The 27,228-nt window shown below is 39.2% G+C and overlaps 1 protein-coding gene across 2 annotated transcripts in view; it reads left to right on the top strand.

Annotated features, from left to right (window-relative positions):
* Nucleotides 1-8,935, top strand: part of QPCT (glutaminyl-peptide cyclotransferase) — a 35,108-nt gene extending 26,173 nt beyond the window's left edge. For both annotated transcript variants that reach the window (XM_069108582.1, XM_069108581.1), the window contains 4 exons: nt 1,114-1,290; nt 2,361-2,460; nt 4,421-4,537; nt 8,283-8,935. In XM_069108582.1, coding sequence (XP_068964683.1) covers nt 1,114-1,290; nt 2,361-2,460; nt 4,421-4,537; nt 8,283-8,428 — 540 coding nt within the window. In that variant the 3' untranslated portion in view covers nt 8,429-8,935. The remainder of the gene's footprint in view (nt 1-1,113; nt 1,291-2,360; nt 2,461-4,420; nt 4,538-8,282) is intronic.
* The last annotated feature ends 18,293 nt before the right edge of the window (nt 8,936-27,228 follow it).

The following is a 27,228-nucleotide window of genomic DNA, read 5'->3' on the forward strand; positions in this document are numbered from 1 at the left end:
TTCTGGGTTTGTTACTGAATAAAATAGAGAGCACCTATGCTGGTATTCTGAACCTTGGGAAGTTGCCTTTGCTTGGTATTACATTATAACAACTCATCCAGGTACTGAAGTGGCCAATAAATGTGCTGTAGGGGAGAGGGATTTTTACCTAGTCAGGAATTGGTCCTGATTGAATTTTAGAACAGGGGTTCTAAACCTAGAATCCATGGGTTTTGTCTATGAACTCAGAAGGGGAAAAAAAAATTACGTCTTTACTTTCACTAAGCTCTAACTGAAATTTAGCATTTTCAAATATAAATTTTTAAAAATATTCTGAGAAAGTGTCTATAGTCTTTACCAGATTGCCCAATGTGTCTATGATATAAAAAAAGTTTAAAATTCCTGGTTTATAGGATGGGATTTGTTAGCCATGGGACAAAAGGAATAACAGATAGACAGAAACTTACAGTATGAAAAGATCCTAAGTTCCTAAGGGACAGTAATGTAAGGAAAAATATTACAAAGGACAATAATCTTTGAACTACTTACTACAAAAATCCATCATTTTAGCACTAATATTATTTCAGTGATGCTATATGGCTGAGAATCATGGAAGACGGTTCCCAGCGGAATCAAAATTACAAGTTAACCAAAAGACAAAGGAAAGGTACCTGCTGTTGAGTTGCAGCAATGATGACATCTGCAAGAATCTGTGTACATAACAATATCCCACACATATGCCTGGGAAAGGAGGTCAGCTGCTAACACAATTGGAATGAGAGCTAATAGAGGTGGAGCCCAAGTATCCATATATCTAGTGGTACTCTGAGGAACCAGAGGACTTACCTCTAGCATGTTGGACAGATCCTATATGGAGAACATATGGCAAAACAAGGGCAATAATTGGGTAGGATGAGACGGTAAAGAGAAGTTGGATCTGGATTGGTGGGGGAAGGATCTGTACTTGCTGGATCATAAAGTATGAGTGTGTTGTGCACGTGCGTGCGTGTGTGTGTGTGTGAGTTATATTTTCCTTTTTCTTTGTAGTTATTTTCAAATAGAAAAAAAAAAGGTCTTAGATAGTTGTTATTTTTGTAAATAGCTTTTATTTATTTATTTATTTATTTTTATCAGAACTCTTCAGCTTCTAGACCAGATCTATCTCTCCAACTTATTTTCTTTGATGGTGAAGAGGCTTTTCTACACTGGTCTCCTCAGGATTCCCTCTATGGCTCTCGACACTTAGCAGCGAAAATGGAATTTACTCCACACCCTCCTGGAGCAACAAATACAAACCAACTGCATGGCATTGTGAGTGGGCAAGATAGATAGATACATGTATGCACACACAATATAATGTATGCATACACACATACATGTATGCATACATATATACACATGTGTACACATGTACCTGTATGTATCCATATATACACATATACATACACATAAAACTTGGACAATACCTAGAGGTTATCTAGTCTAAGCCCTGGCCTACAAAATCTTTGCTAATCTCCCTACAGAGAGAAAGGGAAACTCTAGTTTTGTTCCATAGTACTCCATTCTTACCTTACATGGGAATGTAGAAAGAACATCTTCCCATTTCTCTCAAGACCTTCTTTAAGACTGAGGTAAGTGAATTCTCTTTACTTTCAGTCTAGGGCTATGTGGAAGGGAATGGGAGATGTGTATGTGTAGCAGATATGGAATATCCTGTGGCCCTGATCCATTCCTTGTCACTCTAGTTTCTTATCATTCCTCTTAGGGACAAGACAATCTAGCAACAACAGTATATGGACTTCAAAGCATCTGGAATCAGTGAGAAAGAGCTGTAGGGGAAGGTGTCTGGCCTGGCAAAGTTATTTCTGTGTTAACCTGAAAATGGAATTTCATTTTGCCATTCCAGATCAAATTAAAATAAGAGGCATTTCTTCTCCACTAAATTCTGACTTTGGCATCTTACTAAGGTGTGGAGGGGACCCTGAATTCTCAAAGACTGGCTATTCTAGCACACCCTAAGCTCTAATAACTGTTATTCCTGGAATAGCCTAGAGAATTGGGCAAGCTACCTATGCCCATCATCTGAGTGCCTGAGTATGTAAAGGCTTATCACCACCAATTCTTTAGGTCATCAATACTCATGGAGATGCCCTGTTGAAATATACACAGGTTGCAGTTTGCATTTATGTGGGGACTGATGACACCCTAATCCTTCAGATATTGAAGTGAGACATATCACCTATGCAAGCTATTAATAATACATTTATGCATTTACGTCTCCTCCCCATAGTATTGATTACCAATGATTAAAATATTGTATTCATATGTGAAAACAGTCTACAACAATAATAAAATAATGGTACATTTTTTTTCTCTTATAGGATTTGCTTGTATTACTGGATTTAATAGGTGCACCAAACCCAACCTTTCCTAGTTATCTTCAGAATTCTCTTCGATGGTTTGGAAGACTTCAAGCAATTGGTAAGATACTACTAGTACCGTGTTTCCCCGATAATAAGACCTATCCTGAAAATAAGCCCTCCCCTTACTGTGTAAGATTCCTCTAAAATAAGCCCTCCCCCGAAAATAAGCCCTATTGAGATTGCTGCTGTAGTGAGGGGATCCCCTGCGCTACACTCTACATTACAGTACCCTCTGTATGCACCGCCCCCCCCCCCGTGAAACGCACGCCGCGTTCCGAGCTGCATCCAATCAGAGCTGCAGCAGTGAGCATGTCATCCTGTTCTTCCCCAGTGATTTGCTTATTGAATAAAGGTACATTTTTTTGGTTCACATTTACCTGTTTATTAAAATTGCTGTCAATGTTCATTAAAATAAGCCCTCCCCTGAAAATAAGCCCTCTGGTGTTTTTCTGTCCAAAAAAAATAATAAGACAGTGTCTTATTATAGGGGAAACATGGTATTTTATATTAAGCTGGAATAGATTCCTACTAAGCAAATTGCTACTCAAATGAATATGTGATTCTATTGTTGATAGTGTTCTTTTCAATGATACAGATCACAAAGTATCCATGTCTTTTATTTTTGTAGGACAAATGTTCACGTGCTCCCTTAAGTTTGCCACAGGAATCCTACTCAATGTGAGAAGGACCGCCCTTAAGTTTTTTCTGACATCCAAAGGATGTTGATGGAGCACACAGGATATCCACTCGTCTTTTGTGACTTTTTTGACTTCTTTCATTTTATTTTGTCATCTTTTTACATCTTACTCCCTGCTACATTCTCTGTTATCTAATGATATTAGCTTCCTGGCTGTTCCACAAACAAAACATTTCTTGGCTCTGGCCATTTTCTCTGGTTGTCCTCCATGGCTGGAATGATCTCCCACCTTATCTTCACCTATTGGCTTCCTTTAAGTCCCAACTAAAACCTGTCTTCGTTGCATACCTGTGAAACCTGTCTACCAGTGCCATGCCAGAAAATGGAACTGCTTCCATTTGAATTGTCTTAGGAAGATCATCTGGCAAGATGAGGTACCAGACACTGCGGTCCTCTCTCAAACTGAACTGCCAAGCTTTTAAACTACTGCAGAGAGCACAATTCTGACCGGCAGATATTAGTCTGCCTAAGAAAAAGTAAAATGGTCCAGGTTGGAAATGATCAAGTGGTCAAAGCTTTTGTGCTGATCATCAGTGGGATCAGGCCTAAGAATGGCAACTACATTACCAGCCTGGTGTGATGGGGAGACCCAGTCTTGGAGAAAACAAAAAAGACTATTATGAAATTCCACAAATGCAAACCAGTCATTCTTTTCATCACTTTCTCTACTAAACTATCTTTCTGTTGTGCTTGACATATCTGCAGTGCTTCTAATAACTCAATGGACTGGACATCCAATAGCCTGTTATATCTGTGTGTGTATATATAAATATATACACACACATACATAATATATATAAATATACTAGTTATGGTTATACTATATTTAGTATTTTTCATCCATTTAGTTTTTCCCATATATTTTATTAATCCAATATCTTTTGAGTTCTCTCTATTCCCACTGCCATCATTCTAACTCAGGAGTCCTTAACCTGAGATCCGTGAGGGGTCTGTGGATAGATTTAAGGATGTCCATGAACATGGGTAGGAAGTATAATTGCGTCTTTTTAAAATATAATTGGACTCCTTTGTAATTATATGTATTTATTTTATGCTCTTGAAAGCATTGTTCTAAGATGGGGTCCATTGGCTTCACTGGACTTCCAAAGGAGGTCCATGACACAAAAAATCTTAAGAATCTCTGGCCTCAGTAAAGGCCCTCATGTGGCTATTGTGATGAAACTGGTCATACTATGTATTTGGCTTTCAGAATGATGCCAGAATTGTTGAAGAGATTCAAATCTCTTTGCTGATGAACTCACTTTAAACTCTGAATAGATTCCTACAACTGCTTACCTGGTGTTTCATTTGTGAATTGCAGAAAAAAAGCTACATGAATTGGGTTTACTTCAGGATCATTATTTGAAGACACAGTATTTCCAGGGTCATATGTACCGAGAACAAATCCAGGATGACCATATTCCATTTTTAAGAAGAGGTAACATGTTTTTTTTATAACATTACAATTTTTCATTTTATTCTAGGATTCAGAATAAGGAATTATTGTTTGTGATTTGCACATAAGCTTTCCATATCAAATACAACCAAAATAAAGTTGGTGCAACCAGATACAATAGTTTTTAGATGGCATTAGAAAGTATACTAAGTTTAAAGAAAAGAACACAGTGCACTCTGAAGTAACCAAATGAATATTTCTTACTGATTATAATGTATTCAGAATTCAAATCGTTATCAGAAGTTGATGAATAAAAATGTGTAAGCATTTTAACTGTGCAAAGGAAGGTAACAGGATTTGAAAGACGACACAGTAAAACAATAGCAGAGAACACAGATTTTTATAAGGATCTATGGAATTAAATATTTTTGACTCAGTTTCAGTATCCATGTGGTGGTTGATGGTTTGCCCATGTACTACTAGAAGGTTAGCTGCTGAAAAGGCACAGATGGGGTCAGGCAAGAGAAAATGAGCTCTGAATTGGGGCTCATCTGAATAATGAGGGCTCCACCTCAGCCAGATCCTTACCCACTCCAGAAGAGTGAGTGGAAAGAGGGGCCAAGGTATGAATACAAGTCCATGATCATTCTGGAACTTGCTTAGCTCTAGTCACTGGAGACTTCCCTAGAAGGTGGACAATTATTTTTTCCTTCGTTTCTTACGGACTTTTCAGAAGCCTCTCAGCTGCCTAGGATTCTCATGAAGAATTCCAGCTATCCCAGCAATAACTTTCAAACACCACAATTTCTGCTCATACACAATGTCTTCAAAGAGGAAATTTACAATGTGTCATTTTCCAATAAAACTTAATGGGTTAATGGAAAGCTTCTGGAGAGTGTTGAGAGAGATGCCACATGTTTAGATGACGAAAGTCAGCATGTAACTCTGTTAGTGATGGCAAGATATAGGAGCCCTTTCTACAGGGAGAGAATGCTAGAGATCCAATGTCTTAAAAGGAAGTGAAGTTGTGTGGTCCTTCTCATGACTTTCTTAGTCAGTAAGTGTATCACAGAGCTATCTCTAGGGGATTTTTTAAATTGCCAGGGATAGTTCTGGATTGAGGTAACCAAATGGTGTAGTAGATAGAGCACTGGGCCAAGAGTCAGGAAAACATCTTCCTGAGTTCAAAATTGGCCTTGGACAAGTGTGTGACCCTGGGCAAGTCACTTAATCCCTTTTGCCTCACTTTCCTCATCTGTAAAATGAGCTGGAGAAGGAAATGGCAAACTATTCTAGTGTTTTTGCCAAGAAAACCCCATATGGGGTCGAGTCAGACACAACTGAAAAACAGTTCAACAACAACGATACATACATAAGTATCCCTGTGTACCACATATTAACTTAGTTTTAAAATATGTTATCTGTACTTTTTTGTATTTTTATTTATTTGATTAAATATTTCTCACTTACATTTTAATCTACTTTCTAAGTATTGTGGGCTGCATGCAGCCTGGCCCTGTGTCTACTGTAGGTGATAGGGAACCACTGGAATTGATTGCCTACAGGAGTGTTGTGGTTAGACTTGTACTTTAGATAGAGCAATTTGACAGCTCATGGATGGGTGGATGGACCAGAGCAGAAGTAGGGAACCTGTGGCCTTGAGGCCACATGTGGCCCTCTGGGTCCTCAAGTGTGGCCCTTTGACTCCAAACTTCACAGAACAAATCACCTTAATAAAAGGATTTGTTCTGTAAGACTAGGACTCAGTCAAAGAGGGACCTAGAAGGCCACATGTGGCTTTGAGGTGGCAGGTTTCCCACCCCTGGACTAGAGTGTGAAGAGATTTGACTCAGGGAGACCCACTAACAGCTATTTCTAGTTCAGGTGTGAAGTGATGAGGGCATGCACCTGGGTGGTGGCAGTATCAGTGGAGAGAAAGGGGCATATACATGAGAGGTCTGAAATGTAGAAATGATAGGACTTGGTAACACTGGAGATGGGGTGGGGAAAGGCTGAGAGAGGGTGAGGAGTGGAGGATAACACCTATGTTTCAAGCTGAGTGACTGGCATGAGAGTGCTAACCTCAACAGGAATAGAGAAGTTAGGAGTGTGAACTAATTAATCTTTGCGGTCCCTTTGATGGTCTCGGTTTCTTTGGTTAGAGCAAGTTATAGGGCAATAATAAGACGGATAAGCCTAAGTCAGGGAGGACGTACCTGCTAGATGTCAGTGTACACACAGCCAGGTGAGGAGACAGTGGGACAAAAACACCAAAAGAAAAGTCTCAGAAAGTCAGGAATTGGGAAATCCAAAGGAACTGAAGAAGCAAAAAAACCAATATAGAACACATCTGAGGAATCAGCACCAAGAGCTCACCAACCAAGGCCAAGTTCTCTCTCTGGCTGGAAGCTTCTTATAAGCAAAATGCCTTGGACAAAGTAGGCACCCAAAGCATTTGTATTGAATTGAAAAAAGATTCTTCCTAGAGTAAGAATGATCAGCAGGGCAGAGATAGCTCAGAACTCTTAGTGGAAGGCAGATAAACGGGAGCAGTTGAGGGTGAAAAGGAAGCAGAACTCGACATTTGGTTCTTAGTACAAAAAAATATTTCAAGTAAGGAGGACCACTGCTCTTCTCAGTTTATTTATTTATTTTTTTGGTTTGTTTTTCCTGCTGTAGTGGAGAGGGCACTGGAGATGGGATACCTGGTTATGATACTTAATATCTGGTTAGCATGGACAAGTCACAGAATCTCTCTAGGCCTCAGTTTCCTTATCTGTAAAGGGGAATAATAATAATAATTCTTACCTTAGAGGAGTGTTATGAAGAAAAGACTTTGTAGCCCTTCACCCACTCTAGAATTAGGAGCTATTTCTGCTAATAGACTTTACAATTAGCAACATCTAGGCTCTACTTTCCTCAATAAGGTCCTATGAACATCTCTCTCTCTCTCTCCCCCTCTCTCCCCCTCTCTCTTTCTCTCTTTCCCCTCTCTCTCCCTCTCCTTCTCCCTTATCCCCCTTCCTCTCTCTCTGTCTCTCTCTTCACATGTCACATTCTATATTTTACTATAGTCATTTATAGATATGATTTATCTACTTAGACAGCTAGAGTGGCACAGAGAATATAACACTGGACTTGGAATCAGGAAGCCCTAAATTCAAATACAGTCTTAGATACTTACTAACTTTGGGACCCCAAAGCAAGTCTCTTAATGTCTGCCTCATTTTCCTCACCTGTAAAATGGGGTTAATAACACCTACCTCCTAGAGCTGACTTGAGGATAAAATGAGATAGTCTTTGTAAGGTGTTTTGCCAACCTCTAAACACTATATAAATGCTTGCAAACTATTATTACTAGGTTCTAAACTCTCTGAGGTCAGGGAGTATCTTGTTAATCTGTGTATTTCAGAGCATAGCAGGGTGCTTTGCACATAGTAGGTACTCAACCAAAATTTTCATTCAATTCTGCAAAAATAGAATGAGTAACTCTTATGTGTCTGCTATCGTGTTAGATGTCACAAAGGATACAAGAATGAATGAGACATGGTCTTGAGTATGTGAGTGAGTGAATGAATGAGTGAGTGAGTGAGTGAGTGAATGAATGAATGAATGAGTAAGTGAGCGAATGAATATGGAGTACAAAGAATAAGGAGACACAAGCTAGGTTAATTGCTCTCTTTATGTACTTTGGTAGCCCCATTTAATATTCTACTTGTAGTGTGCCAGTTAGTTTTCTCATTGCATGGAATGCTCACTTGTTTACAAACCAATTCTGTCTTTTTAGGTGTTCCAATACTACATCTGATACCCTTCCCTTTCCCTGATGTCTGGCACACAATGGATGACAATGAAGAAAATCTGGATAAGCCAAGTATCAACAATCTCAACAAAATCCTACAAGTCTTTGTGTCAGAGTATCTTCATTTATAATATGCTCATTACGAGGAAGGGGGATTACTTACTTTGAACTTGGTGTCTGAAATTTGTGTTCAGTTTTAAATTCTTACCCAAAGAAAGTTCTGTATGGGCAATTCCTATAGAAACTTATTTTATAGATAGTCTTGAATGTGTAGTACTTAAAATCTACACTTTTTCTGGGTTCTAATAGAGGCTTATTCTTTTAATTTCCTCCTAGAGGCAAAGGCACAAAACATTCAAGGGAATAGCCTTAAACTCCCCAGATACCCAACAACTGGAACAAATTAGGTGCACATATTCAGTTCCAAGCTCTCCAAAACAATACTTAATGATGATGCTATATGCAATTCATAGAGTTAGTTTTGTGATTTTTCACACATTCAAATTCATTTCATTTAAGACAAAGTAGAGATATAGTTGAAATAACTCAAATTCTCTTTGAGAATCATTGTGGAGTTTTGTTTTTAATATGTGTGTGTTTGTATATGTGTGTGTGTGAAAATTAAAATCAGAATTTAATTCTGGGTTGTGATTTTTTTTAACTGAGGAATTATGTTGTGCAATTTTAGGCAGTTTTGAATTATTTTTTCCCCTGTTGATCATAAGAAGAATTAGAAAAATCATCTCATCCATTACTTTACAGATAAGGAAACTGGAGTCCTAAAAAGGAAAATGATTTGCCCAAGATCACACAGGCTAGTGAGTCCAAACCCAAACTCTTGCCCCTACTGCAAGCTGCATCTCAAATAAAGTTTTTATAGTTACTGTAAAATATATTCAGACTGGAATATATAAAAGCATTTCTTTTAGAAGGGAATTTATAGAAGCACAAGCTTTCTGTGCTCAGCTATAGCATATGTAGAAAGATATATACATCTATCTACTGGAAACTTACTTAGAAATACAAATTGATTAAATTCTTTAAATTATGGAATTGATTCATTTTGTAGTCCCCGAAATCTTGCCATGTAAGCAGCTTCAAGGCCACTGGGACTACTGTCAGAGAATCCTGGAGCCCTAATGTTACCTTGAGCTATGTTCTTGCTATTTAGAGTGGTCTCCTAATAAATGTTAATTTCATTAATGCTTCTGGGTAGGAACATCATTTGATCATCTGAAAAACCTGAGAGGGAGGAGACGCCATGCCCAGGCTATCCAGGTTATAAGTGGCAGAGAGTAGATTTGAACTGAAATGTTTTGGTTCCCCAATTCAGTTGTCTTTCCTCTGAACCAAGATGCCTCTCAATCAGAAGAGAGACAGAGGTCCCAAGTTCAGAAATAATCGTAGCTGCATATAGCCACAAGTTTCTCTTTGATGTCTCCTTTTTCTTACTTTCCTTATGCTGAATTTCCTTTGTCCCTATGCGGTCAATAGACTTCAGATCAGGAAAGTGAAAGGTCATTGGATGGGCAGCCCATTCCCTGAAGAGCATTTTGCCCTTCAGGTGCTATTTTCAGTGAAAGAAAGGTAGGACTTTCAGGAATACCCCTCTAAAACTGTCATGTGATTCAGAGGAAAATTATAAAAGTGTAGCGGTAAGCACCTTAGCATACCCAGGAGGCTGCCAACACAGGTTCTTAGATCTGCTTTTCTAAAGGAAAGCAACTCAAAATGGGTTAACAATCTTGCTTTAATCAATCAAATATATCATTTACCTAGTTCAGGGGACAAAGGTCAGCACCCCAAACTTCAGAGTATACAGAACTTACAAGCAGAAGTTACAAGACAGAGAAACATTTCAGCAGACAGGCTTCCAAACTGTCCAACCATTACATCCATACCTAATCACAGTTATCAGAGAGGGAAACATCAACATCTGGGTTTTCAAATCCAGGGGGCCCTCAATGGCTGCCCGGAGTCTCATCTGGTCAAATCACACAACACTTCTCAAAGTGAGCCCCAAAACAAAGTCTCACATCAGGGATTATATAGCCTTCTCTTGGGTCAGAGAATGCAACAACCCTCCTGACCCATTGCCCAATCACAAGGAGTGGGCGTTCCCTAAAAACAGGCTTCCCACCACAGGCTCCAGATGCACTTAACCTAGGGGTAGGGAAGATTTAAAAAATTTACATTCCTGTAACAAAAAGTTAATTTGTTCAGGTAATGTTGATGGGATCCTAATAAAGCTTCCCTCAGCTACAATATTCTAGCTTCATTATAGGTACCACTGTACCTACCTAGCCCCCTCCTCCCTCCCCCCTTCCATGTCCTAACTTCTTTGTATATGCCTCACTGCTCACTGGAACAACAGGTGTGTCCCTGAACTCTTAGTTCCCAGAGAAACAGCAGGTGTGTCCATGTGATGGAAACCCAGCTACTGCCTCTACCTAGTCACTGTCCCTAGACCCCTTCATACAGAAACAGGTGTGTTCATGTATTCAATCACATCATCCATCTAGCCCAAGACAGGACCACAATAGCTAGCCAATTGGAGGGCAGCATGGCCAGAATATTTAGCCACTGAACCATAGATGAAACCCCTCCTCCATTACCTAATCTCTTAACAAACTCCTTCTCTTTTAACATTAATCATATTCCTATATTCTATGTAAATTTTGATTGTGTAATCAGCATCTTTACCCTATAAAAATTCATCTTGCTTTCTCTGAATTTGCTGGTTCCTCTTGGAACTTAGCCCACTTCATGAGAGGTGTCAATCTTAGTAAACACCTATACTTGTATTAGAGGTTGTCTGACTCTGAATTCTTGAGGTGGTTCCACCACAACACATGAAACCCTAATAGTTTTTGAGTGGGCAGAGTCCCCACCACAACAGTTTTTAGCATCCCTGTGTTTAAACTTCAACAATGTGGTGACCCAATATCCCCTAAATCTTGTATTTACATGGACCAGTTTTAATGGGGGGAGGGGTTATCGACATTATTTTTGCTTTTTATTCCCCTACTCAGAATTTCCTCTAGGAAATCTCTGAATATAATTAAAATATAGCTTATGTTTAAATCTCCACAGATGTGAGTAAAAAGTCTCCCAAAAGTAAAAAAAAAGTAAGCCCTGCAACATTGGTTGTAGGATAGACTTTTTTTTTCCAAACCACATAAAATGCATAAAACACAAGTTATCACATACTGTGTATGTTATCACACAAACACATAAATTATAAATTATATATAGCCTTGACACAATCAATGTAATTATGTTTTCTCTCTGGTGAGTCTTACCTTTCCCCATTGTCCTAAAACTCTCCATATTCATATTATCACCTTGTAGCTTGGTCTTTCCATAGAAGGGAAATAGGTTTGGGGTTGCTAATGGGATAGCCTCACAATATTCTAGTAAGTCACCATAATAAATGCAGTCCTCCAGACTCAGCAGCACCCTGTGTTGTAGTGGACTCTCCTTGAAAGGGAAACAAAAGTCGGGCTAATTGAGAGTTAAAACCACAACATTCAGTGAGTCACCTTTCATAGAAGATAGGGATTAAGATATTCAGTCTCATGGTATTACCATAAGGTATTATACTTAGAGATTCTAGAAAGGTGATCCCTTTTCCATAGGACCAAAGCCATTTGAATAATTCATAGTAATGTCAGAGGAAAAATCCATGATTTTTGCTCTCTCATCCAGTCTTTTGCCACTCAGTCTTCAGAGGTTGTGTGTACAACCTTCCCCCCTGCCCAAGAGACTGGCATTTCTCAGGAGCAATACTTGTCTGGTAGAAGGGTGTATTCTAGAACTCTTGAATTTGGGATTGCTTAGAGAGGCAAGGCCTGAAGCTTGTACCATACAGGGAATTCCCCTCTTCTATGGAAGTCTATGTTCTGGGATGATGCTGCTCAGGAGTTCTCACTTCCTGCATCTGGAGGCTGGGGTTCAGGAGCTGCACATTGTAGAGAGATCCCCAATCCTTTATATGAGAGATTGGGGTATAGGAAGCTGACACTCCTCCAGAAAGCTCTAATTCAGTCACTTTTACCACTCAGGCAACATGGTTTTCCTCTTCACAGATGCCACTTAATTGAGAAGTTATACCACTGCTTCTCAAAGGCTGGGGTCTGGAACCTGGGATCTAGGAACTCTCAGACTGTACAGGTGAGAACACATAGATCTTCTAGGTGCTTATTCTTCCTTAAGACCATACCAACTCCCAAGATCCATTTTCGGTCTTGACTCTGCTCCATTCTCAGGATCATACAAACAAGACTAACAGACAAAAAGAATCCAATAAATCTGGATAAATCTGTCTTGTATAAGTCAGCATGAAGGAAGTCAGAGTCCTTCATATGAGAACTCAAGCCAACTAGTTCCTTTGAAGGCAGACTGAGTCAGTGATAATGAAGCAGGAGATGTCCTTGGTCCTGTCAATCCAGTACCAATGGACATATTCCTACCTTCCAAAGGAAGAGGTTCCCTAAAGTCACAAATGAAGGCTCACTTTTAAGCTCATCCAGACAGTCTGGGAATTCCCTTGATTAACTCCTTACACTTAGAGAAATATACTTTTCAGGTAAAGCAAAATATGCATATGGTCTTTAAATGATGACTATTTTAGAATAATTAGATTTACTCAGGATTTTTAAAAACAGGTTTGTTTTTGAAGATATATAAATGAATATCACGTTTTTACAAGACAAATGGAAAGAAATGTTATAGAATTTCCTCTTTGCCATAAAAAAATAAAAGAAAACATATTTTGTTTAGAGAGAGTGCAATGTGGAGGAAAGTGTGCTGGATGTACTGAGTTCAAATCCCATTTCTAACACTTATTATCTGTGTAATCTTGGACAAGTCACACGCCCTAGAGGGCTCATTTTTCTCATCTGAAAATAATATGTACTAAATGACCTCTCTTGTCCCAGATCACTTGTTGATTCTCTCCAAACCATACAATTTATGTTCAGAATTCTTTTTCTACTGGAGGAAAAGGTACTATTTTATCAGAGTAGATGTAACACAAATCAATAGAGGACTATTCCAGGGCTAAAGAATCTAAGCTATGAGACAGGATTAAAGGAGGTTTACCCTTAATCCTTGTTTGAGAAGAGGAACATTTGGAATGGTTTCAATGATAACACATTGCTGTTTTTACACTCTAGGAAACTTTTAAAATGCTGCTATTAAAATAAATATTGAAAGTAGATATAACAAGTAACCTAACTATGATTGCAATTTATCAAATAAAACTTTAAAAAGTGGTTTGGTAAGCAAAAAAATATTAATAAGAGATTTACAGTAATCCATTGAGTTGGAGTGAGCTGAATTATTTTTAGAAGATAAAGTTGGAGGATATGTTGAAATAGGGAAAAAAGAGGGAGAAATTAAGCAGCTTAGATGACTGCTTATTCCCTTATTGTTCAAATGTCATTTCCTAAAATTTTATTCTGTAAAACTATGCAATAATGTAGAAAAAGCAAATTATAACATCCAAAATGGAAAGATGTTAAGATGGTAACACTGATATTAATATCTGAAATAGGATCCATGTAATTCATGCCAGAGAGGATATTATTTTTTACTTTACAGCTGTAAAAGTAGTATGTTAGAAATATTATACTGTATTTAAAAGATTTCTGAATGCATTTTTGAGCATGGTACAGCTCAAAAGATGACAATTTGTGTATAATCTTCAAGCCTATAATAAACAAAACCCTTTTAACATTTCAAGGAAAATTAGTTCAAATGAAAATATTAGTAAAGGAATATTTTTAGCATTGAGATGGAGACCTAGCTGTGAATCCCATATTTGTGTCTGGGTGACCTTAGGCAAGTCTTGATTTTCTCATCTGTAAATTGGGGACAATGATACTTGGAGAATTTACCTCATGGGGTTGTTGAGAGGAAAGTTATTTAATTGTAAAGAACTATTAGAATGTAAAGAAATTTTTATTTTATTTATTTATGGCTATTTATTTATTTAAATAAATTTTTTATTTACTTATGGCTATTATTACTGCCACTATCACTCAGGGGGTAGAGTGGATAGAGTACTGGGCCTAGAATCAGCATGGCCTGAGTTCAAATCTGGCATCAGACACTTACTAGCTCTGTGATCCTGGCCAAGTCACTTAACCTCTGTTTGCTCAATTTCCTCAACTGTAAAATGGGGATAAAAATAGTACCAATCTCCTAGAGTTGCTGTGAGAATCAAATGAGATAATAATTATAAAGTGCTTATTAGCACAATGCCTGGCACACAATAAAAACTTCATAAATGTTTCTTCCTCTTCTCCACACATTCTCTTGCCTGGGACTGAAGAAAAAAGACATACTTTCACAAAGGAGAAAATTTTAGAGTGGTGATATGCTGTCCATGCCAATTAATAATAATTTTGGGGAGGCTAGGTGGCACAGTGAATAGAGCCCCAGCATTGGAGTCAGGAAGACCTGAGTTCAAATCTGGCCTCAGACACTTAACACAAAAACTAGCTGTGTGAACTTGAGCAAGTCGTTTAACCCCAATTGCCCTCCAAAAAGAAAACAAAACAAAACAAAAAAAATTAATAATAATTTTCAGCTGTTTCTCCAATATGCCTAGCAGCATCTAGAACCTCTGGAAGCAGTCACTTGTCAAGTCTGTTACAGTACAGAACATTTTCAGGCATGGACTGTGCTACATGAGGTCCTTTTGGGATGCTGAGAGGTATATCAGTGTCACTTCGTGCAGAACCAGAAATGAGTCAAAGATCTGGAAAATCCTGTGAGTGGTGATGGCTGCCTCAGGAGAGGTGACTACTTCAGCCTCATGGAGGTTATGTATGATGTCAGCAAATCAGCAAGCGCTTCGTAAACACATTGTGCCAAAAGAGAGGCAAAAACACTGTCTTCAAGGAGTTCCCATTCTAATGGGGGAAACGACATACAGACAAGTGTGTGTGTGTGTGTGTGTGTGTGTGTGTGTGTGTGTGTGTGTGTACAAACCCCAGCTATAGACAGAGTAGTTGGAGGGTAATCTCAGAGGGAAGGCACTATGTCAAATTGACCAAAATGATTTGGATTCAAGAAGTCTTATGGAATTGTCTGACTTTACTTACCATTCTCCCTCATGCCACCTTGCTAGGCACTCCAACTGAGAGCCCTTTTGGGAGTGGGCAGTAGCTTTGGCAGGAAGGCCTCATCTGTCTCAGGCATTTGCAGCAGATCCCAATGGTGATGGACCAGAAACAATTGTAGGGTTGTAAGGATTGCATTTAGATTGGTTGCCATACAAGTAGGTGAAGTCAAACTCAAAAGATGTCCTAAATTCAGAAATATGGGAACATTGGGATCCAAAGGATTAGATAGGAAAGCGTAGTCCAAGATCCCCCAAAAGTCCAAGGGTCTGGGAATCCCAGAAGATTTGCATTCATATAAATGGTACATTTCTTTTTTTGACTCGAATAGGCTTTTTGGAATGTTAAATGTTGTAGCTAGCCCCTTTCTTCATGTTATACGGGAACTTGAGCTGTGAAGAGCATCCTATAACATAAGGGCTAGTTTTCTCTCATAGGAAATAGTTGATTATATTTTTCTTTGTACCTGGGTCCCTTGTTGTTGTCCCTGGCATGGTTGTTGTTGTTGTTATTGTCATTGTTTGTCCTCCCTGATTAAAGCGTACCAGAATGACATCATGACGCCGGGGTTGATGTGCAGTGTGTTCAGCTGTGGCTGATCAGAAGGCTCTACCGCAGGGTGGGCAAATACAATCTCTTTGACCATTTGGGAAGGAAAGGTCTCTAAATTTGCACATCTTACATTTCTTTTGAGCTATTTCAATTCTGCTTTGCTCATAGAGCACAGTGCCTTCTTTGATGTGGGCACACCACATTCAATGATCTTGTGCTAGTGTTACCCACGTCTCACAATCGATACCAAAGTTCTTCCGAGAGTTGACATTTACCTTAGACTTTGAAGATGATTGCAGCCAAATCCTTAGAGGCAATGTTGTGTGGGTGGAAAGAACACTGAACTTGGAGTCACAGGACCGAGTTTGAATCTCTGTTGTGTGCTTACTGCCTTCTGGGCCCTTGGGCATGTCATTTAATCCATCTGGGTCTGAGTTTCCTGATTTATAGAACTTGGATTAAATTAGGCAGGCAGTCAGCAAGCATTTATGAAACACTTACTATGTACCAAGCAGTATGCTGAGAACTGGGAATTAAAAAAAGTCAAAAACAGTCTTTGCTCTCAAGGAGTTTATATTTTAACGGGAGAGACAACATGCAAACAACTGTGCTCATGCAAGATGCATGCATTCTAATGGGTGGTAATCCCAGAGAGGTCCCTTCACACTCTGGACTTGGTTCCCTGGTCCTACAAGTGGATTGATCACTGTGTATTGCTTCTTCTGGTATCATTCTCCTCCTGTGATAGGACTAAGGTCTGCTGTATTACACAGAGTACCACCTGTAGATGCAGTTTCCTAGCTTTCAGGTCAAGAGATTTCTGTGTCTCTAAAGCAACAATTAAACTGTGTTGCAAGGTTTATCCAAGCCCTTCCCTCTTCCTAGCTTCCTATTTCTGTCCCAGCTTCCTCCCAGTCACCCAGGCTCACAACCTAGGGGTCATCCTGGACTCCTGGGATATTTCTGACCCAATAAATTGCTCCAAACATAGAATGACAGATAAACAAAGCTGAAAGAGACCTCAGGGATTGTCTAGTTCACCACCCCAACTTCTCTAGCACTTTCAAGGGCACCACTATCCTCGTAGTAACCCAGGCTTGACACCTAGGTGCATCCCCAACTCCTCACTCTTCCCCCTCCCCTCCCTAACCCTGCTGCCATATCCAAACAGCTGCCAAGTTCTGTCATTTTTACCTTCCAATCATCTCTCATCTATGCCCCCTTGTTACTTCTGACACCACCACCACCCTGGTGCAGGCCCTGATCACCTCATGCTTGAACAACAGAAGGCTGCCAGTCGGTCTGCCAGCCACAAGTACCTCCCTTTACAATCCATCCTCTGTCAGAGTGATCTTCCTAAAACACAGATCTGCCTTTATCATACTCACCGTTCACTGAATCCCAGCAACTCCCTATATTATCTCTGGGTTCAGATATAAAATATTTCTTTTTTTTTGGGAGGGGGGAAGGCTGGGCAATTGGGGTTAAGTGACTTGCCCAAGGTCACATGGCTAGTACGTGTTAAGTGTCTGAGGTTGAATTTGAACTCAGGTCCTCCTGACTCCAGGGCCAGTGCTATATTCAATACTCCACCTAGCTGCCCCATAAAATCTTCTTTTTGGCATTTAAAGCCCTTCATAACCTAGGCCTCTCCTACTTTTCCAGTTTTCTTATACCTTACTCCCCAAGACACACTCTGCAATCCAGTGACAGCAGCCTCTGTGCTGTTCCCTATAAGATACTTCATCTCTAGATTCTGGGCATCTTCTCTGCATTTTCTGCATGCCTGGGGTGCTCTCCGTCCTTATCTCCACCCCCTGGCTTCTCTGACTTCTTTCAAGTTTTAACTAAAGCGCCATCTTCAGCAAGACTTTCCTATTTCCTTAATCTTAATGCCTTGCCCCTGAGATTATCCTTAATGTACCCAGTATATAGCTTGTTTATGCAGAGGTTTTTTTTGCATGTTACCTCTTTCATTAGACTATGATCTTCTTGAGGGCAGGGACTTTTTTTCTATCTTTGTATCCTCAGTGCTTAGCACAATGCTTAGGACATAGTAGATGCTTAATAAATAATACTAAACTATCTCATTGCTCTGAGTACATGTCCAAACAACGTATGTTTTGAACAAGTTCACATATGGGCAAATATGGGATCCAGTCTTGAAGATAAAACACAGGAGACGTTTTGTCTCTTGGCAAACCCTTGATAGTCTCTTGTTGATCTGGGGATAGTATGCTGCTGTGAGAAGCAACTATTTCCTAATCTTTCCTGGAGACCCCCTAGAATTTTGTCATGAATGATAACCCACTAATGCTATCTGTGCTGGAAGGTCATATATTTTGACTATTAAACTTCATTATAAAAAATCAGATATATGTCTATAAGGCTTCATCTGCCAAACATATTAACACTGCTCAGATCTTCTTAAAGTTGCACTCCCAAGAGAGACAGAGACCAACAAGGCACTAAGCAAGACATCCAGAGAAACACAAGGAAGACTTTTTCATTTGTATAGTATCCTGAATAGGTTTTTTGGAACATTAAATGTTGTAGCTAACCCCATTCTTTTTTTTTTTTTGGCCTTTTGGAGGGCAATTGGGGTTAAATGACTTGCTCAAGGTCACACAGCTAGTTTTTTTGTGTGTGTTAAGTGTCTGAGGCCAGATCCAAACTTAGGTCCTCCTGACTCCGGGCCTGTGCTTTACTCACTGCACCCCCTAGCTGCCCCCAGCTAACCCCATTCTTCATGCTATACAGGAAATTGAGCTGACACCTGACACCTCCCTTGTAGGTGCAGCCATGACTGCACAACACAGCTCTGAGGGAAATGAAGGGGAAAACCCAAGACCCACACAAAGTCAGACGAAAGCCTTTGAGAGCTGTCCCTGTCATGTGCTTCTCGCTCTCTCACACACCACAGAGTGATTCAGGCAAAGGATGGGATATTTAGTGCATCCCCAAAGGCACTGCAGAGCTGACTTCTCTTCTTAATCCTTCGCTACCATGTGTAGGTGGAGTCCCTGTCACTTATCTCCAGTGTGTAAGATCTCAGCAGAGTTCTTCTAACCCATTACCCATTGCTAACCTAAATAGAGCAGTGATTCTTAACCTGGAGTCTATAAACTTAAACAAATGATAACTTTATTTCAATAGATGATATAGTGGGTAGAGTGCTGAGTTTGGAGTCACAAAGACCTGAATTCTAAACCAACCTCAGATACTTACTAACTGTGTGACCCTGGGCAAGTCATGTAAACTCTGTCTGACTTCGTTCTCTCAAATCTACAGGGTGTCCCTAAAGTCTGGATGCATAGGAAATCTCATTAACTATGCATATTTTCAATAAATGAAATTAATGAAATTTTCAGCATTTTATTTAACGAGAATAAATTTTAGTCATGACAATTTCATATGGAATAAAAATTTTCATTAGTTATTGGAGACTATTAATGAGATTAATTAATTTAATTTATTAATGATATTTCTTATATATCTTCCTATGTATTCCTATAAAATCTCATTTATGCTAATTAAATAAAATGTTGTTGACAATTTCATACATTTCATTTCTTAAAAATATATGTAGTTAATGAGATGTCCTATGTGTCCACACTTTAGGGACACCCTGTAAATGTAATGATAATAATAACAACTTCCCAGGGAAGTTGTGAGGATAGAATGAGATCATATTTGTAAAGTCCTTAGCTCAGTGCCCAGCACAGTAGGTACTTAATAAATGCTTTTTCCCTTCCCTGTTGCGATCCCACATATTTTATTTTATAAATTTAAAAAAAGTTAATCTGAGAAGGAGCCCATAGGTAGGCTTCACCAGACTACCAGATGGGTCTATGATACAAACAGAAGCTACAGTAGAGAAAGCTGTGGACTGGACATCAGTATACCTGGATTTGAGTGGCAGCTCTTTCACATGCTAACTGTGACTTTGGACAAGTCACTAAACCCCTCAGTTTATCTGTAAAATGGGACTAATGATCCCTACCTCAAGTAGTTATCATGAGACTTAAGTGAGATTAACATGTGAAAGTGCTTTGAAAGCTGTAAAATATGATAGATGTGCAAGCGTTTTAATTGTTATTATATACCCATTTTATAGCTGAGGAAGATGAGGCATCAGGAGTAACGTACCTTGCTCAGAGTTAAATTCCTCTGACTACAGCACTCTTTCTACTATGTCACTCCTTAATTTCAGCTGGATTTTTCCTAAATTATATATAATGTACTATCATGAGGTTCCTAGAACAGGCAGGCATCTTCACTCCATCTGTATTCAAAAGAGCAAATGATCAAAGTTACCTCAGAGGAATCCATGACCTTTTTTTTTTGACAAGAATACACAGCGCCTTAGGGGCAGACAAAAAGACTACAAGATTTCCCAAAGTGTGGCTGCCCAAGCTTCATTGCCTTACATTTGTCTCCTGGCATTAGAAAGATGATAGTTTGCCAAAAAGAAAATGAACTGGCTTCAATTAACCTTGCCTTTTTTTTTGAATAAAAGATTATTGAATTTCTTTTCCAACATTATGTGCAAGTTGATAGATCTTGGAAAGATTCAGTTCAGAGAAGTTTTGGGATTGTCTAGCAATCTGTTAACATGGCATCCTGGCAATAATCAGAGAGCTAAACCTCTGAAAGAGACTGAGGATCATTAGAAGTTGACTGAAGAATATGAATGCCTGCCCTTCAGGGGGTTGGCAGTCATGGAGAAATATTAGTCCAAGACATTCTGTCTGCAGCAAGGACAAATGAAGCCAACCAAGTCTGGGTTTCTTTAATGTTAATGAGAGTTGAAGATCTTCCCCTCCCATTAACAGTCCTCATGTAGAGTCCAACAAGAGAAACTTGATTAGGGGAGCCTTGTTTTTCAGGAAGACCCACACCTTTTGTTGCTTTGTAATTAGGCAGTGGGTCAAGGGGGTTGTGATGCCCTCTGACCCTGAAGAAGGGTATATATACTCTGAGGTTAGAATTTTGCTTTGGGGCTTACTCATGGGAAGAGCATTTGAGTGATTTGACCACGTAAGACTCTGGGTAGTCATTAAGGAGCCCCCTGGCTTTGAAAACCCAGATGCTGGTGCTTCTCTCTCTGGTAACTATGTACATATTGCTATGGTCAGACAGTTGAATCTCTCTGCTGATCTGTGATATATGTATTATTTGGTCAGAAGGTTAGAAGTCCTCTCTACTGGTCTTTATGCTATTATTTCTGCTTGTAATTTCTGTTTGTATTTTCTCTTAAGTTCAGGGTGCTGACTTTTCCCCCTGAACTAAGTAAATGATATATATGTTTGATTAAAATAAGATTATTGACCCCTTTTGAGTTGCTTTCCTTTAGAGAAACAGATCAAAGACCCTGTGCTAACAGCCATCCTGGGTATGCTAGGGTATTTGTTGTTATAGTTGCCAGAGGAAAGAGGTGTGTTTGGCTTGCTATGGACATTAAACACTCTAGTAGCTCTCTTCAAAAGCTAGACTTCCAAATACTACTTCTAAGAGAAATGAAATTATTAAGATTAGGAGGGCTAATTAGGTTAGATATATTACTCCAGGTTGTGGATATGCTCAGAAAACATTGGCATTGGGAAGGGGACGATTAGCATTGACCAAGTCCAAGAGATCTGAGTCTACTCGGGGTTGAACGTGCGTGTCAAGGGTTAAGGAGTGTACAGTAATCAGAAGTCAGGAACAGGCTGAAGTCAGGAGTTAAGGTAGTCAGAAAAACTTTGAATGGCTAGGAGGCTATCTAGATTTATGGCCAGCAGTGGGTTCGAAATAGTATGGCAGCGGTAGTCAGTAATCCTGGTAAGATGTCTAGGCAGTAGGTTGTTGTTATTTTTGTCCTTTGTACTCAAGCAGAACCAAATTGACATAATGATGTCAGAGTCAGTGTACGATGTATCTGACTGGCTGATCAGACTGATATGAACTTAGAAATCTCTGCCACAAATCAGGCACAAAGAGCTTATGTGAACATTTGAATTGGAGGTGTCTCTAAGTTTGTATATCTCATTTCTTCTGAGCTTTCTCATGGAGTACATGTACATGTACATGTATATTCTGCTTTGCTCATGGAGTACAGTGCAACTAAATTTTGCCATGATCTTCTACAAACCCTCATGACTGCTGTTATCAAAGGCCTTGGTCAGATTGACAAACATTGTGTACAGACTTCTGTTCCTGGCATTTCTCCTGGAGTTGTTCAGCAGCAAAAAACCATACTGATTATTTCTTGGCCCTTTCTGAAGTTTCATTGGCTTTCAGGTAGATGACCATCTTCCAGCTGAAGGATCTGTTGATTAAGGAGGACTCTGACAAGAATTTTGGCAGTTATGACTAAGAGAGACACTCCCCCACCCCCACCCCATGATTGTCACAGGAAAATCTATTTCCTTTATTAAGATGGACAATGGAGTTATCCTTGAACTCCTGGAGGATAATCTCTTCTTGCCATATAACCTGTAAGATTTAAGTCAGCTTTTTATGAGCAGTGGATCCCCTGCCTTGTAAATCCCTGACGTAATAGAATCAGCACCAGGTACTTTGCCACACAAGAGGAGTCTAAGGGCATTCAAAACCTCTTTTTCAATTGGGGATTTGGCTAAACAGGGATTGACTTCAATCTGAGGTATAGTCAATGGCTTCAGCATTGGTTAATGACAATCTGTTGAGAACACTATGGAAGTCTTAAGCCCATCTCTCCAGGATCATGTCCTTATCACTAATCAATGTGGCTTCATCAGCACTGAGTAATTAAGATGAGCTATAGGTCTTCGGCCCATAAATAGCCTTCAGGACATCATAAAAGTGCTTTGGATCTCTTCTCCCTTCTTACTGAACCAAGAATTTTGTGTCTTTCTAAGATCACTTGCACTTTGCTTTTGATGGAGTTAAATGCTGCCTTCTTAGAGATTGCTGAACCATCCTGCTAATAAAAATTGTGGAGTTTTTGTTTTTCTTTTAGTAACTTCTGAATTTTCTCATCGTTTTCATCAAACCAATTTTGATGTTTGTGAATGTTCTGGCCCAGATGAGTAATGGCAGTGCTGTATACCAAATCTCTGAAAGCTACCCACTCCTTTTCTGTTCCACTCTTGCCAACTGTGTGCTGGCTTCACTTTCCCTACAAGTCAGCAACAAACTGCACACGAGAAGTGCTCTAATCTATTGACAACATAGAGTCATCATGCTTTTGGGATGCTGCTTTTGTTGAATGCAAAAGGTTGGTTTCAAGAGAATAAGTCTTTGATAAGTTCAGCACTCTCTATCACACATAGCTTTTGTCACCCTCACATCCTGTGTGTCCTTTCTCCTTCCAAATGCCACGATCTTCCACAGGCCCTATCAAAGGCCTTGGTTAGTTCGAAGAATATTGTGTACAGACCTCTGTTCTGCTCCTGATATTTCTCCAGGAGTCATTAGGTCATAACAGTGTTGACTATTAACCTTGGCCCTTTCTGAAGCCACAATAGCTCGTGGGTACATGACCATCTTCCAGGTAAGGGGATCAGTCAATCTCTTCTCCTTATTAAATTCCAATGTGTGCTGTAAGGATGCATCCATGAAGTTTTGCTGTGTTTAGGCAAACAGAAGACAGTGTTGGTGATGAGAAGGTCATGAGATGCAGAAGTCTTCAGTAGTAAGTGACCATTGCTGCTGCTCAGACTCTGTCCTTCCAAGGATTCTACCTCATTTAATAGTCTGTGCCTACTCTGGCATTACAGTCACCCAGAATTATAAGGTTCTTCTTTTTCAGCACATTGATGATGAAGGTCTCCAAGTCTTCATAAAACTTTTCCTTGACCCTATAAGAATTTGCAATGGCGGGAACATGTGGACTGATGATGGTGCTTTACTACAAGTGGCAATCACATTGTCATGAGGCTGCCATTCACTCCTTTTGGCAGACATACAGGCTTGTTGACTATATTAGTTTTGCATTATAGCATACTTGTACAGTAGCATAAAAGATACATTAATGCCCCGTGATGTCAGTTTGTGCATTTGTTTACTGCTTCTGGGGTCTTGGGCAAGTCAACACTTCTTTCTTCATCTATAAAATGAGAATGTCAGATTAGATAGTCGATGAGGTTTTTTCTAGTGCTAAGATTCAACAATTTATGAAACATTTACTTAGGACTCACTGAGAGTGTCTCCTATGTCAGGTTCTGTGGGGAATGCAAGATACATACTAATGACAGAAATGTTATGGAAAGAAAACTTATTTGGCAGCTACTTCCAAAAGAAAAAAAAGATCTGAAGTAGTTTACAAAGTAAAAAAAAAGTATATATATATATATATATATATATATATATGTATATATTAAGAAGGACAATTAACAACAGCAAAAAAAAATGAAAAGGAACAAAGGAAGAGAATTATTGCAGGTATAGAATTACAGATTTTGACAATTGGAAGCTCCCTTAGTGGTCATCTAGTCCAATTCCCAAATAATAATAATAATAGTAGCTACAATTGCTAGCATGTATATATCTCTTTAAATGTGCAAAAAACATTTTACATATTTTGATTCATTTGATCCTCATAAAAACCCTGTGGGGTAGGTGCTATTATTATCTCCATTTTACAGATCAATGAAGCTAGTAAGTGTCTGAGGCAGGATTTGAATTTGGGTCTTTCTGATTGTCCAGTGCTCTATCCATGTACTGCTTAGTGGGAATGAAAGGAATCCCCATTGTTACACATCCGATGAGTTACAGTCCAACCTTAGTCCAACAAGTTCATTTTATATGTAGGGCCAGGCTCACAGATTGGAAAAGGTTGTATCATATATCTAATAAAAGCCCAAATTTTGAAACAGGATTGTGGTTGTTGAGGTGATTGCTTCAAGCTGTTCCACCTAGAGGTTTCATTCCTCTGTCCTCCCACCCCGACCCCCTACTCCCCCCCCAACACTCCCTTGGGTTCATTTCCATGGAAATGAATGATGAGTTTGTCTCAGAATCAAGTAACCTTTGGAACTTGGAACTTCCATTCCAAGGAACTCACTAAAACAAGGGGTGCCATTTAATAATCAGACATTAAGCAAAGAATTGCAAGGATTTTCTAACCCTAAATCATAAAAGTCCTTTGAACAGAGGAAAGGGCTTTGACATTGGTAAAGTAGGAAGTGGAGATTATTGCTATATGGACACTAATTAGGTGTTTTGCTATGTGCTCATAGGATCATAGATTATAGGAATATAGATAATGGATCTAGAAGGGACCTGGTCTATAAAGTTTGGCCCTTAGGGCAAGGACTCTTCTTCTAGAGAGAAAAAGCCTATAACTACTAAGGCCACAAGAATTGACAAGCTCTCGTTAAGGGATGGAAAAAATGAAAACTCTCAGATTATTTATTCTTATTCTGATAACTAGGTATGGAAGGGTCCTGATTTCGAAGAGTTGGAGCTTAAGCTTGTGGAATTTAAGCTAAAAAAGCAATAGAAAAAGTCCCTTTTTCCTCATTTGCAGCAACTTAGATGAAAACTGCAGCTAAATTCCTAAAGTTGGAAACAGAAAGAACCATCGCAGCCTTGCTCTCAATGGTGTCACTCCTAGAAGCTGAAGCTGATGTGGGGATGACAAGGCATTATTAAGCGGCAGTTGCCTAAAATGAGCAGGGAGCAATGTCCAGCAAAGCCTACATGCTACACCTATGGACAGAAATTATAAGCCTGGCAAAGATGACATGAAAACGAAAGAAAGTAGGCTCAGTGGGAAAGCTGTGATGACATCATCAGAAGATACCAGTATTGGAGACATGCAGATATGAGATTATGTATGTATGTATGTGTGTATATATATATATATATATATGTAGTCTGTGACCATATGTTTGCTATTAAATGTGTATTTCTTACATATGTACCCCTCTTTATATGTATCCTGGGTATGCAAGCTTGACATATATGTGCCCATCTACACATGCTCCCTGGATGTGTCTACTCTTCCCACAGTGGCAGTGTATATATTTATAGAAGTGTACCCTACATTTTGTGAGAAAATGTTCCATTACTCTTTGTGTTTATTATGTTATTTCATTAAATGTCTTTATTTTAAATTTTATTTTTTTGGCTGACCGGTGAAAATAAATACTTCTGTGGAGTCTTACAAGCTATGTTTTTTTGAGCAGATGCATTCCTACATAGTACCTTGAATTTGGGGTTACTTTTCTGGAGAGACCCATATGTGAGTTGGGAGTGCTCCTAGGAATTACATATAAATGAGGAAACGATAAGTTAGACTGGTGAGGAGAACGGATTATTAAATTTTCAGTGTAAGCATTACACCTTGGAAATGGACAAACACTATAGAACATGAGTTATTATTTCATTGATTGTCTAGGCTTAAGAAAGTAATGGAGAAAATGTAAATATTGCAAATTAAATTTAAAAGTGTGTCTGGTGCATATTCTCCCCTGGAGAGCCAGGAATATTATTAATATTAATAATATTATTAGATAGTATAATATGAATTAGTATTAATATTATTATGTTTATGCCCATACACCTGCATACAAGTACATATATAGTATTATTAATATTATCATACATTTATCAGTGTATCCCTGCATACAAGTATATATGTATTATATATGTATACACACACGTACATATATAGTATTAATATTTTAATATTGCTATACAGTTATTGGCATGCCTCTACATACAAGTACACACACACACACACGCACTCAAAGAACACTTTGTATTCTCTTGCATCTTGACTTCTGAAGTCCTGACCTAAATCTGCCTACTTCAGTGTTGCCTTTGAGAGTTGTCTTTGCCTGGTCAGAGAGAGAACTTCGCAGATATAAAATGCTTGCTCGGACTCAGACTTTCCCGTGTCAGTCCCGGCAGCCAAGCTTGGGGAGGGTTGCAAGGCTGCATGTGACCAGCAGATGGCACATTTGCCTCAAGGTTATTGGCGTGACCTATTTTCCCCAGACTGTCAGGGTTTCTACAAGTCTTGGACAAAAGCAATTTGCCTGGAGTCAGCCCCGAGCCACTTGTGCTTCAGCCACATCCCCCCAGAACTGGCACAAATAAGAGTGATTTGAGAGGGGTTTCACTCCTTTGGCTGATCCTCGTGGCCCCCTGCGAGGCCTTGTGTGGCATTGGAAAGAACAGCAGATTTGAGAGTCAGAGAACTTTGCTTGAATTCTCTCTCTGTGTGATTTGAAGAAAGTCCCTTTTCCAATCTGGGCCTCAGTTTACCAATATTTAAG

Source organism: Petaurus breviceps, unplaced genomic scaffold, assembly GCF_028583685.1.
Source record: "Petaurus breviceps papuanus isolate PSGF00001 unplaced genomic scaffold, PetGlider_PUasm1.0 90407, whole genome shotgun sequence".
In the NCBI taxonomy this organism is placed as follows: Eukaryota; Metazoa; Chordata; class Mammalia; order Diprotodontia; family Petauridae; genus Petaurus; species Petaurus breviceps.